Source organism: Lissotriton vulgaris, chromosome 11 (assembly GCF_964263255.1).
Source record: "Lissotriton vulgaris chromosome 11, aLisVul1.2, whole genome shotgun sequence".
Lineage (NCBI taxonomy): Eukaryota > Metazoa > Chordata > Amphibia > Caudata > Salamandridae > Lissotriton > Lissotriton vulgaris.
Window position 1 is genome coordinate 651703780 of NC_141699.1, and position 14166 is coordinate 651717945.

At 44.7% G+C, this 14166-nt stretch overlaps 1 protein-coding gene across 2 annotated transcripts in view; it reads left to right on the forward strand.

The window, feature by feature from the left end:
* Positions 1 to 337: 337 nt before the first annotated feature.
* ADAM9 (ADAM metallopeptidase domain 9) overlaps positions 338 to 14166 on the forward strand; it is a 563447-nt gene continuing 549618 nt past the window's right edge. The window contains exon 1 of one of the 2 annotated variants that reach the window (XM_086943740.1): positions 338 to 562. In XM_086943740.1, the coding sequence (XP_086799866.1) occupies positions 505 to 562 (58 nt within the window). In that variant the 5' untranslated portion in view covers positions 338 to 504. The remainder of the gene's footprint in view (positions 563 to 14166) is intronic. The other variant, XM_086943741.1, reaches the window with a different exon arrangement.

Below are 14166 nucleotides of genomic sequence, written 5' to 3' on the forward strand. Positions count from 1 at the left end.
TAAAAGCAAGCACTTTAAGAGGCTGAATGATGTACAAAGCTACACATTTCCTTAGGTGAAACTCAAGAGATCAGAAAAAGCTGCTTACATCCAGCCACGAACTACATTGAAGCTGCACTCTCGCTTTCTAGCGTAACATCTTGACATAGATAGTGTAGAAATAAATGCCTCTCAGATATGAAAGTTTTGTGAAGGCACACTGGCTTTTGGATACTTATACATACGTCACGGTAATGAAGCGTTACTGTATTGTACTGTAACGCGAGCCCTGCTCCTGCTCAGGCATTTGAGTTCAGTGTGGTCATTGCCCACCAAGCGGCGCTCGACCAGCCTCGGCGTCTGTCCGCGCATGCGCGCTGGCTGGTTCCAGTCGGCTCTGTTTCTGCTCCCAGGATTGTTAAACCGAGGCCGCTGTGGGTTTGTTTCCGCCGTCCAAGGAGCAGAGTCTCCTGGTGAGAAGAGGCCACAGCGGAGGCACTGTAAACTGGAGCAAGGATCCCGGGCATGGCCGGCCCCACGGCGTTCCTACCGATGCTGCTGCTGCTGAGTGAGGTGACTGCCGGTGAGTTCAACCATACAGTGCCGATCGCACCCTACCCGCCTGCTCTGTGTTCATATGACACTATCCCTGCTCTGAATGCCTTTCATGTATCGATGTGCCTGTTCCTCGCTTGCTTTCTGTGTTATCTACGTTGAATCCTGCCGGCCCTGCCTGCTGTCCTTTCTTCCTTTATTTTCCCGTATCTTACTTGCTAGGGGTGCCCGAGCCCTCCCTGCCTGTTCTGTGCCTTCTCCGTCTTACACTTTTCAGTGTGCTTCTGGCCGCATCACTCGGTTTACTTATATCTTGTTCATTTGATGTAATTATGCCCTTGTTCTGCCTGCTTTATGTGCCTGTACACCGCCTGCTCTCTGGTCAGCTGCTATCCCTGTCTAGCCACTCTATGACTCCCTGCCCACCGGGATACCTGTTTTCTACCCCCCGAACTTTAATTTAACACCTCCGTTTACTTTGTAAATAAAGACCTAGGTCCGTTCCATTGAATCAATAGGATTAACACAATGGAAATAATGTTTTGTCAAAAGCGATCCCAGGACTGGAGAAGTTTCGTCCTAGTGCCTTGAAGCTATGACCCTACTGTTGACCCATGCCATACCTTCCCCTCCGAGTCTGTGCCCACTGCACGCTTCAACCCTGGCTGTCTGGTGTCCGCCTATCCAACTTGTCAACTGCCAGCCATTTGAACCTTTGACCTGCCCGTTTTATATTCCAATGCACCGCCTACTGTGTTTTGTGCTATGCCTACTCTGCCCTGGCTTTCCATTGTGCATGTGCTTAACCTGCCCTTTTAGCTTCGCCCATGAATTGTTAGGGTCACCTGATGCCCCTCTGAGCACCCTTTTCAGACCCCAGGCTTTATTTAACAAATGGGCGTATTCAAGAAATTGTAGTTTTGCTTCCGTTTAATTGAAGTGCTGGGGTTGACAGGCACGAAAAAAAATGATTTGTTAAAGTAAGTCACAGGATACAGATCACGTGGCCTGATGGCATACGTCATCTGGTGATCCTATTCATTGCACAATGTCCATTCTTCCCCTTGGCCCTGTGCCCTGGCTGCCAAATATGTCTTGGTCCTGGCTGGCAAGCTTGCTAGTGCTGTGCACTGGTTGCCAGGTGTATTTGTAACCTACCTTGCCCGTGTTCTATGTCTGCATTCTGAACCTCTGGTGTGCCAGTCTTGTATATTGCCGTCCTCCTGCTTCTGTGCCATGCCTGCCTCGTGTTTCTGTGCCATGCCTGCCTCGTGTCCCTGTCTGCTCTGTATTCCTGTGCCCTGTCTAGTGTTTACTACAAACTCAGTTCATTTAGTTTATGTGCCTGCTGCATGCAGGCTTCTGTGTGCATGCTGCAGATTGCAGCTTCAAACCTTAGGAGGACTATGTAGTCTTTTATCCTTCAGAGCATTTTCCAGTCTCGCTTGCATTACAGAAATCCTCTTTAGTACATGATGGACGGCATACTGGTTTGTTAATGATGCAGTGTTTATCACTCATGCTTACACATCTGACATCCTTGTTGGCTGACCTGCTTGTACTTAGGACCTTGTGTGGGTTTAAGATGTGTATTAAATATTACACTTTTCTGCAAACTGATCTGCCTTTGGTGTCACAAGAGAATAGGGGGCCTTTACACCTTTTCGTGTTTCTGGTGGTGTGCCTCCTGTTTCTTTCAGACTCGCCACACCAAATGCCCACCTGTTGCAAAAGCAACCCACCTTTCCAGAGTGTGTCAAGCCTAGAAGGCTTGACAGAGTGAGCGAAAGATCTGTGGTGCTTTTACATATTTGCAGTGCTTTAATCGTGCATTTACTGTCAGGTATTCACTATCTGCACTTCTGTACAAGTATTTGTCTACTTGTCTCTGTGATTAGGTTAAAGTCAATTGTTTAAGAGGGTGATCACATTAAAGTGAAAGGTGAAGGAACATTTTTTTGTAGGGTGATATAAGTTTGTGAAGAGGGTGGCCTCATTGATGTGTTTGCAGGCATTTTGTTTGTCAGGAGTGTGAATATGAGTGAGAAGAGGTCAACACCCACTAAATGAGGGTAAGCTGTCATGTCTGTACCAGCATGTCTGACCAGTGGTGCAATACTTTTAATAGGAGAGTACTAACACCTCTCAGTAGCAAAGAAATACTGGGGACAGTCAGAACAAGCATTTGGAATTTCTATTTAAAGCACTCGATATGTGACATTGATTGGGCTATTGAAACGCTTGCCTTTTAGCATGCAGGGTCATAGGGGAAAATGAAGCAATAACCTTTGAGTGAGTTGGAAGCTGTGTGTTAAATGTTTGTATTTGTCTGTTTGTATCGGCGTTGAAGGGCCCTTTGCATTCCATGATCTTTCTTTTTTTATGAAGCAGAGAGCCAAACCTATAATTGTTCCACATTTTCAGAATGTGGCTGATAAAATGGTGTGTAGAATTAAGTCAAAGATACTGCCATGCACTCCTTTCTAGCTTGTGCAGAAAATCTGAATTTTAAAGAAGAAATGTAGCTTAAAAAAAGAGTAACAGATGCTTCTAAATGCAAGATTGTTAATTAGTCAATTTTCTCTTGTTGTAACTAAGGTTCATTTAGAGAAAGGGCTGATGTGTGGAGATGTGTCAGTATATGAACGAATGAGGACTTTTTTTCATGAATGTATGAAGAGCAAGCCAGCTTTAGATACTTAGCTAACCAGAATCTCCTTAACAGGGGAATATGTTAGTTTTAAAAACCTCATGTTTTTTTAGGAGATTTTTGCATAGTTTTGAATTTTTATGGTCATGAGTGAATGCAGATAGTCGGTCATGAGTGAATGGAGATAGTCGGTGCATACTAAGTTCTTGGACCAAAATACCTACTAGTGATATTGAAAAAAAGGCATTAGAGCAGTGTTTCCCAAACTGTGGGTCGGGACCACTATTAGGTCGAGATCCTACTGCTTCATGTTATGAATGTAACGCTTCTTCGACAAGCAGCATTAAAGAAATGTACTGAATTAATGCTAAATGAGTCCTCCGTGAACCACTGTTTTAATATGTACCTGGGGCCTGCAGACAAATGGACATATTTCTGTACAAAGTTCTAACTTATTTTCAATATACTCTGTGTCAAATTCTGGCTTCATCATTATGGTTATCCTGTTATAGCAATGTTTAGAATGTAATACACAGCAGACACTGAAAAAATCTTGCTGATATATTCTGATCGTTCTGTGTGTAAACTGCGGCAGTATAAACTAAACTACCTAAGCCACTTTGTGCTTCCCTACATTCACATCTGAAAGCCCAAATGCTAGGAAGCTTACATTTATTTCTTGAAAATCAAAAGACTAAACAGTAGGTCAAGTCAAGTCAAAACCACTTTATTCGATTAGTTAAAATCATAAAAGTATACTAAACAGTAGGTTTATTGTGAACGTACCACCGAAAGTGGTAATTGCAAAGTTATATGTAGCGATATAAATATCAAGGGAAGCTTCTTCAAATATGGTTCTACCTCCCAACATGATTCCACCAGGCCCACCGCACCCTCTTCAAGGGAGAATCCCCACCACTATACACCACTCAGTAACAGACCTAGGAGTGCACATTCCATCCACCACTACTCTTGGCAGAAGACATCAAGAGAAACCCATTCCTGATCAACATTCTAGCACTGCAAAGTGTAGACAAGGCAACCAGCACTTCATAAAACAACCAAATACATGATGAAGAACAATTACCTCTGAAATTGAAACATATACAATTTATGACTGTTTTCCACTACAATTCAAAAACATTGAGATGTATATCAATATAGTAAGAACAGACAGCAAAGAAGAGAAAAATGCTACCCTTTTAAGTAAAATAACTTCCTCAAATGATATTGTGAACTATCAATAAAATTAGTGGCAGTGATTTTAATAGATCCAGATATTGCCATGGTTTTCTAAATATAGTAATACATTGTAGATTCATAGCTTGAGAAATTTTAGTAAAGAGGTCCCAGGGAAATCAAAAGTTGTTGGGTTCCAAATGGGACAGCTGGTTTCTTCTGACTTCTTTACCTACTGGTGTCTTGGGACCCATGCACGATGAACCATAAACTCCTTTTAAGAGTTGACTCTTATGGCAGTGAAGAATAGCAGTTCAAGGCAGACTCTGGAAGATGCTGCGGACCAAAACTGAGAACTCAGCAACAAAGCAGATATCAAAAAATGATTGTCAAATCATGGCTTTAAATAAATTAACAAAATACTACAGACATAATTACAAATATTTACAACATGACAGGTGAGATGGAAAACTATTGGTACCCATTCTAAAGGGGTCTCACAAATTACAAGAGGTGCAAAAGAGTGAAAAAGCCCTCACAAATTACACAGGGTGCAAAAGCGAGAAAAAGTCACAGTGGGCACTAGCTCCCCAAATGCAGGCCAAACTGTGTTGTTTTGAGTCACCTTGAAATATTTGTATGTCAGCAGACCCTAAACTGACAATGCCCCTATGCCCCATGTATGTATATGCGCAATAACTCACAAGACTCTAAGCCATGATTAACCCCTTCACTGCCAGGCCATTTCTCCCCGTGCTAAGCCTTTTTTGGCTATTTGGGGTAGTTTGCGGTTTGGCCCCAGTAACATTTTGACCACATAAGGTATCCATGACAAATTTGCGTCCTTTCTTCCAACATCATGGTTATTCTAAAGGTTCCCAGTGTTTGTGGATTCCCCTGGAGGGGAGACAGAAGTTGGCCAAAACACAGCTAAATGTTGTTGTTTTTTTGGGGGGAAAATGGAGAAAAAGTGCTGCAAATGAAAGAGTCTTTTTAGGTCTCGCTGAACCAACGTGCATGCGTTGTTCTGCGAGAGTATAGTAGGCAAAACAAACTCTTGAAACCAGTGAGGATTGTCCCCAATGCATGTGAGGTACTCAAGCGCGACGCTTCCCCAGCGCGCTTTTGGCCTCACTTCTCAATCATACCCCATATGGTGTTCCCTCCCTCTCGCTCGCACATCAAAGGCTGCTGCTCCCCCGCCAATGCGCTCCCGCACCCCCCCCACAGCAATGCTAAGAGCTTGTTTTATTATTCCTTTACAAGCGCACAGCTTCTTTTTTTTTTTTTTTTTTTTTTTTGTTAACGTTGCTTTCCACCCGTTTTTTAAATTCCTTTACGAGCACTGCTTATGTCATGCAGCACTGGCATACGCCGTCTTTCTAAACCGCAATACTAAACTCCCTTGTTTTCAAAACGGCCACTTGCAGACACACTCTTCATGTAAAACAGGATTCGTGGGGTTATTGCTTCTTGTTAACGTTGCTTTCCACCCGTTTTTTAAATTCCTTGCACAGCCAATGCTTATTTCCTGTGCAGTCAGCACCCCTCCCTCCTTACTACGTGCCACACGGAATTATCTGTGCCCTCCAGCAAGGGTATTCTTGAATGGGAATTTGTGCCTGGGACACCTCACGCTCGTTATCGCCGCTCGTCTCCTTGCTCCTCCACCCCCACCGCCCCCCCTCACACACACCCCCATCCCCAGGCTGCACGACACCTTACGCTCGTTATCGCAGCACCTCTCCTTGCTCCTCCGCCCCATCCCCCCCAAATCTCCAGGCTGCACGACACCTCATGCTTGTTATCACCGCTCTTCTCCTTGCTCCTCCCGCCCCTTCCCCTGAGGCTGCCACGGAGCGTGCATGTAGGACAGTCACACTGTGAAGCCACCATATGGCCCACGGCCACCCAGTGCCCTGCTGTGTTTTTATGGCGGCCGTGCACATCGCCGAAAGTAAGTTCACACCGCTCCTCTTCTTGCATTTCAAATGCTTTTTTATAAATGTGCTCCTTGAAGTTACAGCACACTGAACTAGTATTTTACACATAGTGGTTCGAGGGTATCCATTCCCACAGGAGACAGGTGCTACTTCCGCCATTATCTTTGCTGGGCTGAACTGACAGTCTGTCGAGTGGCTGGGACAGTGACTGGCTCAGTCCCCCATCGCTGCTGATATTAGTTAGTTCTCTTATGTTGCAATAGTGACAGTGTTGAATATAGAGCTTTGTACCATCCCTCTTCCATTTCTGAGAGCCGCATGTAATAAGCTTTACACCTGCTTATTATAAAGGCACTCAGCATATCGACATCGAAAGGATGGAAGGCTGGGTTGACCTTGCATGACTTCCCTCTTGTGATCATAGCACAGATCAGGGAAGAGTATTTAACTAACTAAACCGTGTTTAAATCACTTGTCCCTGTTGAGAAGGGCACAAACCTGCGTTTTTTGCAATTTTCACCCGAGTGGGCTGGGTATGCTCAGACGTGAGTCCCAGGCTCTCCACATCACTGGAGTCAAGCTATCCAGGCTGAAGAAGGCTGATAGCCAGAAACCGGTCCTTGGATGCTTGATTCCGGTCTAGGAAAGACATGGCTTGGTAGTTCGGGCTGGACTGTTCCCATGAGGCACAGGGTCAAGGCTGATTTGCATATAGCCTGTGTCTGACCTAGGGTGGTGTGGAGTGCAAAAAAACGATGGATTATGGCCCAGATCTTTGTACTGGGGTGAATGTAAGACATTGTTCTGCATTCTGTCCATCAACTGTGTTTTTTGCAATTTTCACAACCCTGCGTTGGCCTCCCTCCATCCAGGGGTGGCTCTAGGCTCATGGCGGCCCTGGGCAGGAAGCGTAGGTAGGGGGCCCGAAAGAGGGGGTCCGGGTAGGCGGAGCGCAGAGGCCAGTGAAGGGGGGGGGGGGGTGTCAGGGTGTTTGGAAGTGGAACAGAGCCGGAGGCCACCAAATCCCTGCCAGGGGCCGCAACGCAAATATATATCCATCCTCAGAGGATTATTATATTAAGGATATATATTGGTTTGGTGGCCCTGTGCAGGTGCACAGTTTGCACATGCCTAAGGCCACCCCTGCTCCATCTCGCAGTGAGTAAGGACTGGTGCTTCAAATCCCAACAATCAGAAGGCAAAACACTCGTAATGAGTCGTTCTTGGCAGTACCAAATATCTGGAATTACATTTCCCCTAACCGGCAGCAGCACTGCTCATGTATTGCGTTCAAAAGAGAAATGAAAGAGCTCCCATCCCAGTGTAAAAATATCTCTGCTCCCCACCCCCTCCATGTGCGCGCAAGCTTCCCGAATCAGGGGTACTTGTGACCCACTCCACCACTTCCCTTCGTTCCTTCAGACAGCCTCTTGCAGAACATAGTATCTATTTTGAACGTGAACATTTTAGTATACAGGAATTTTGGCTACACTGAGGTTTAGTCGATTCTCTCTGACAAGTAATATTTTCGGATCAGTTCCAAAATGAAGCACTGTGTTGCCCCTTTTTCTTATGATTTTTGCTATATTTGCCTGGTTGTGCAGATTCTGATGCTCTCTACTCCAGGGTCCGTATGTGATGTGCTGGTCTTTGTCCGGTTTTCTCTTTTACTTCTAGGACTTGTTCTCTTTCTTTTCTTTCTCACTGTTTCTTTTCTTCTCTGTGGGTTCCTTTCTCTATTTCCCCCTCTCTCTTACAGATAGCTTTATATTTGTTGTGAGCCTATCTATACCAAATTATGTCTACAACAGTTTTCCATCTTTACCAGACCCCTCTCTCTGCTAGTTTCACATTTACCAGTTATGCCTTTTATTTGGGCTTCCGGTTTTCAGCTTTCTCACATCTATACATGTCCCACCTGTATCAGACTCCAGCCATTTTCTCTCGTCAGCAGTGTTCTATTCACGCCAGTTTTATCTTTCTACAAAGACTTTACTATTTACGCCACTTTCCTATTTACGCCACTTTGATCTCTACACCAGTTTCCTATACATCAGTTACGTACCTTCACCAGTTTCCTCTCTTCACCGATTTCCTGCCATCTCCAGGTTCCACTCTTACCCCTCTTCCTTTCTACAATCGTTCCTCCCTGTACCAGTTTCTTTCAGAGGTGTAGCTATCAGTGCAGCAGGGGCAGTGCCTGCCCCCGGATTCCGGGAGTCTGTGATCACCCCCTGCCCCCCCTTCCAGTATCACTATCATAGCACCACCTCAGCACACAGAACCACTTCAGCACCAGTCAGTGTAACTCATCACCACTAAAGCAGGACTCCTGCAGCACCACCTGAGCTTCACTCAGCAGCACCCGAGCACCACCGCAACTACAACGCCACCACCTCAGCAGAGTATCACCCCAGCACAGCACCACCCCAGTATCACTCAGCAGGACAACACCACTTTAGCACCACCTGAGGACCACCCAAGCACCATTACATCAGTGCAGCACTACCTCAGCACCATATCAGCATAAGCGCAGCACCACTTCAGCTGCACTACCGCAACCCCACATGAGCGTCACTCAGCTGCATCTGAGTACTACCACACCACCTCAACATTGTTCAGCCCCAGCACAGCACCACCTCAGCACCAGCGCAGCACCAGCGCAGCACTACCTCAGCACTAGCGCAGCACCAGTGCTGCATCAACTGACTACCAACACCGAACCTCATCATCACTTGGCACCACTCAATGCCACAGCATCACTCCCAACGCAACAGCATCACTCAGCACCCCTCAACGCCGCAGCACCCCTCAATGCTACAGCACCCCTCAATGCTACAGCACCCCTCAATGCTACAGCACCCCTCAATGCTACAGCACCACTCAACGTCACAGCACCCCTCAATGCTACAGCATTACTCAACGCCACAGCATTACTCAACGCCACAGCATTACTCAACGCCACAGCATTACTCAACGCCACAGCATCACTCAACGCCACAGCATCACTCAACGCCACAGCATCACTCAACGCCACAGCATCACTCAACGCCACAGCATCACTCAACGCAACAGCATCACTCAACGCAACAGCATCACTCAACGCAACAGCATCACTCAACGCAACAGCATCACTCAACGCAACAGCATCACTCAACGCAACAGCATCACTCAACGCAACAGCATCACTCAACGCAACAGCATCACTCAACGCAACAGCATCACTCAACGCAACAGCATCACTCAACGCAACAGCATCACTCAGCACCACTCAATGCCACAGCACCATTGAATGCCACAGCATCACTCATCACCACTGAATGGCACAGCTTCACTCAGCACTACTGAAGGCCACAGCTTCACTCAGCACCACTGAAGGCCACAGCTTCACTCAGCACCACTGAAGGCCACAGCTTCACTCAGCACCACTGAAGGCCACAGCTTCACTCAGCACCACTGAAGGCCACAGCTTCACTCAGCACCACTGAACGCCACAGCATCACTCTGTGCAACCATTCAACAACATCTGGTTCTAATATGTTCTCTCAATGTTTAAAGCTTTATTACAAATGTCACAAAAAGATGTTAATATTTCACTGCAGTTCTTGGATGTTCATCGTAATAAAATACAATGAACATAATCTTCCCAAAAGATATTTACAAAAGTTTAAGCTATTGCCATTATAAATTACAATAACTTTTATTTAAGTATTAATTATTAAAAAAACTAAAAGCCATTGTTATTTGTAATATTAATACATCTAAGTCATGTAAATACAACACAGATTGCATTACAAATGCTATAGGTGTCACGTTTGCGAAAGTTAAAACTATTGGCATTGTAAATGACAAAGCTATTATTATCGCTATTTACAAAACCAACACATAAATAAAATATTTGTCACTTACAATACCAATTGCTCAAACTTTCCTAATGCAAGACCTATTGCATTGCAAATGCTTGTTTTTCTTGCAAATGGTATCAACAAAGGGTTTGTGGTGCTGAAATCATTATCTTCCCAGCATTTTTGGACTGAAGGACTTTTGTCAGAAAACCAACATTTTTTTACATAGTTTCGAATTTTTCTGGGACATAGCCTATTTTGTATATTTTTTGGGCTTTCATCCTTCTTCCAGTTAATGGTAGAAATGGGTATGAAAGCAATGATGGATCCTGGAAAGCTACACTTTTTAGAAAAGTAGACAACATTCTGAATTCAGCAAGGGGTCATTTGTGTAGATCCTTCTAGGTTTCTTTATAGAAACTAACAGTTAAAAATAGGAAAAATTGAAAATGAGTTGAAAAAACCAGCCAATTGTGCCAACGCTTTCACCTGTAACGTCTGCTAAGTATGACAGATTTTTTTTAACCTCATGCTCGCTAGCGGAATTCCGCTCGCACGCTGAGATTTTTAAAAACGCACTTTACGTGACGAGCTGGGCTCGTCATCAGCGTGCGAGGAGGCTACGCCATGACGAGCCCAGCTCGTCATCAACGTGGAAGGGGTTAAAGCAATATACCGTTACATTCGCTGGACCTTTCTGGTTGTGGGGATATATAGGACTTGTAGGTTCACCAAGAACCTGACGAACCCAGAGCCAATAACTGAGCAGCGTCTTGCAATGGTTTTTTGTTGTGTACCGGGTATATAACAATTAATTTGGGAAAATATATACAGTGAAAAATCGGGAAGAAAGACACCTATGTATTTCTGAAATTGGAACAAAATAAAGAGTTCCGAAACAGTAGCTATTTGCACATTTCCGAAATTCTGAGTACCCATAATAGAATGAGAATTATAGGACATTTTTCAAAGGGACTTCTTTTTTACACATTGTCTTGCATTTGGGAAGGCTGACATGCATCGAAAATCAATAGGTAATAACAGTTGCTTTACAATTTTGTGTTATCCTAAGTCTCTTGATAAAAATGGTACCTCACTTGTGTGGGTAGGCATATTGCTCGGGACAGAAAACGGCCCAAAACGCAATGTGGACACACCACATTTTTACCATGAAAACTGACCTTTTTTTGCAAAGTGCCTAGCTGTGGGTTTTGAACCCTAGCTCTGCCGGCACCTAGGGAATCCTAGAAAACCTATACATTTTTTAAAACTAGACACCAAGGGGAATACAGGATGACTTGTCTGGCTCTCACCAGGTCCAGTTACCCAGAATCCTTTGCAAACCTCCAACTTTGTAAAAAAATTTTTTTTTAAAAACACATTTTCATCACATTTCTGTGATGGAAAGTTCTGGAATCTGTGTGGATCCCCATATTTCCTACCACCCAGCGTTCCTCCAGGTCTCCCGATAAAAATGGTCACTCACTTGTGTGGATGGGCCAAGCACTCGCAACAGGCAAGGGCCCAAAACGTATGACGAGACATCAAAATTACCTGTCACAAAACAACTTGGTTTTGCAAGGGGGGGACAGCTAGGTTTTTGGCCCCAGGCTCGGCGGCCATCTAAGGAACCCTACCAAACCCACACATGTCTGAAAACTAGACACCCGGGGGTCTAGCGAGGTATGGCTTGCATGGACCCCCCCCAACGTTTTCCTACCCAGAATCCCCAGCAAACCTCAAATTTTACAGAAAAAATCAAATTGTTCTCACATTTCTGTGTGGGAAAGTTGTTGTATCACTGGGTTGATACAACTTTCCTACCATCCAGCGTTCCCCAAAGTCTTCCGATAAAAATGGTACCTCACTCGCGTGGGTGGGCCAAGTACCTGCAACAAGCATTGGCCCAAAACTTATTGAGGAGACATCAAAATTACCTATCACAAAACAACCTGGTTTTGCAAGGGTAGTTACCTAGGTTTTTAGCCCCGGGCTCGGCGGCCATCTTAGGAAACTACCATGTCCACAGTTTTCTGAAAACTAGACACCCGGGGGAGTCCAGAGAGTTATGGCTTACGTGGATCCCCCAACATTTTACTACCCGGATTCCCGTGCAAACCTCACATTTAGCTGCAAAAAACCCCACATTTTCCACATATTTATGTGTGGATTCACTGTGCCGGCACAAATGTCCTACACCTCAGCGTTTCCCTCAAACTCCCGAGTCAAATGATACCTCACTTGTGTGGGTGGGGCAAGGGCCTATGAATGGGAAGAGCCAAAAACGTAGGGGTTAGCGGTATAGCACCGCAAATTCTAAGTGCTACATTTTTTTAAAAAAATACGTTTTAGCCAATTCTGCATTGGACTCAAACACACAAGTGACAAATATGACTGCCTATCCATCTGTTTCTCAAGTACACAAACATACAGGTTGGATTTGGCACGAGGGTGAATGAAAGGTTCAACATGTATATTTTATTAATAAGAGATTTCATAACAAAGAAATGCACTGTTAATAATTAAAAGGTTAAAAACCTGAACCAATGACTCACAGCTCGTGAGCTGTAAAGCTACCACAAGGCACAAACCTCTTTACAGGACATTCACACACCTTTCATACTTGACACACACTTTCACATCACCAGCTGCAGCCCCAACGCATTATAACACTCGCATCCACAGACAATTTGGAGACATTGTACACCCTGGCAGAGAGAGACAGAAAAGACCAATATTACTTCAAAATGAACAATTTCTTAAGCACTCACACATACTGGTTGGATTTGGCATGATGGTGAGTGAAGGTTCAGAGTGTAAATTTCTATTAATAAGAGATTTTACCAAAAGGAAATGCACAGTTAATATTTAAAAGGTTAAAAACTTGACCCAATGACTCACAGCTCGTGTGCTGTAAAGCCACGGCAAGGCACCAACCTCTTTACAGGCCATTCACACACCTTTCATACATGACAATACATGACACACAAGATCAGCACATTACAACATTACATCAACAGACAGCGCCATTCAAGGGCCCATCACTTTCATACGCCCACTTGACTGACACAGCAATCACACCGGGTGGTGGTTGACATAGTGAGTGCAGTGGGGTTTGACTAGAAAAGTGTGTAATGACCAGCAGCAAGTCACTACTCGCACACTACGAGCCAAATGCCAGCCCACGCACACCGCCAGCCAAGTGCCAGCCCACGCACACCGCCAACCAAGCGCCAGCCCACGCACACCGCCAGCCAAGCGCCATTCTACGCACACCACCAGCCAAGCGCCAGTACACGCACACCATCATCACATTTATTTTAACAAGAAAGAAAACGCAAACCAATTGGAACTAGTAACAAAAGTATAACTAAAAACCCAACAGCTTTAACTAAAGACATCATTCTAATGCCAACCGTGAAAGTGACAACAACTATATAAAACCATACAGACCAGGCAGTACACTATTAGACTCACGGTTGCTCCCAAAAACTATTTTGAGTGTGATACAATCTGAAACATGTGGGCACACACAGCCCAGGATTAGAAGGTCTCTTTGCAAACAGACTCTACACCTCTTACAGGGATTGATTTTTTTGGGTGTGGGAGGAATTAAATCAGGAGAGTGACGATCTTTTAATCTAGCCGCATCCTTCACCACTCCAACTCTAGGAACACTTGCCTGTTCAACTTCAACAAGGCTGCCTATCACAGACTACTGAAACTGAACAAAAGTCATCTTTGACACAGTAGAACACTCCTTGAACATAATAAAAGCATTAAAAGTTGCTAAATTTTAGAGATGGATGGCCAACTTCTTATACCAAATGTAAGCCTTACGAACAGCAGTGTAAGGTTAGAACCTCTAATCTACCCTATTGACACCACCCATGTGCTTATTTTAGTCTAAAATGCACGCAGGTTTGCGCACGTCAGCAACCTGACCCCAAACAGTCACAGGTGAAGTACTGTCATCCTGGATGGTAGTCAGCATGTACACATCCCTCCTGTCCAC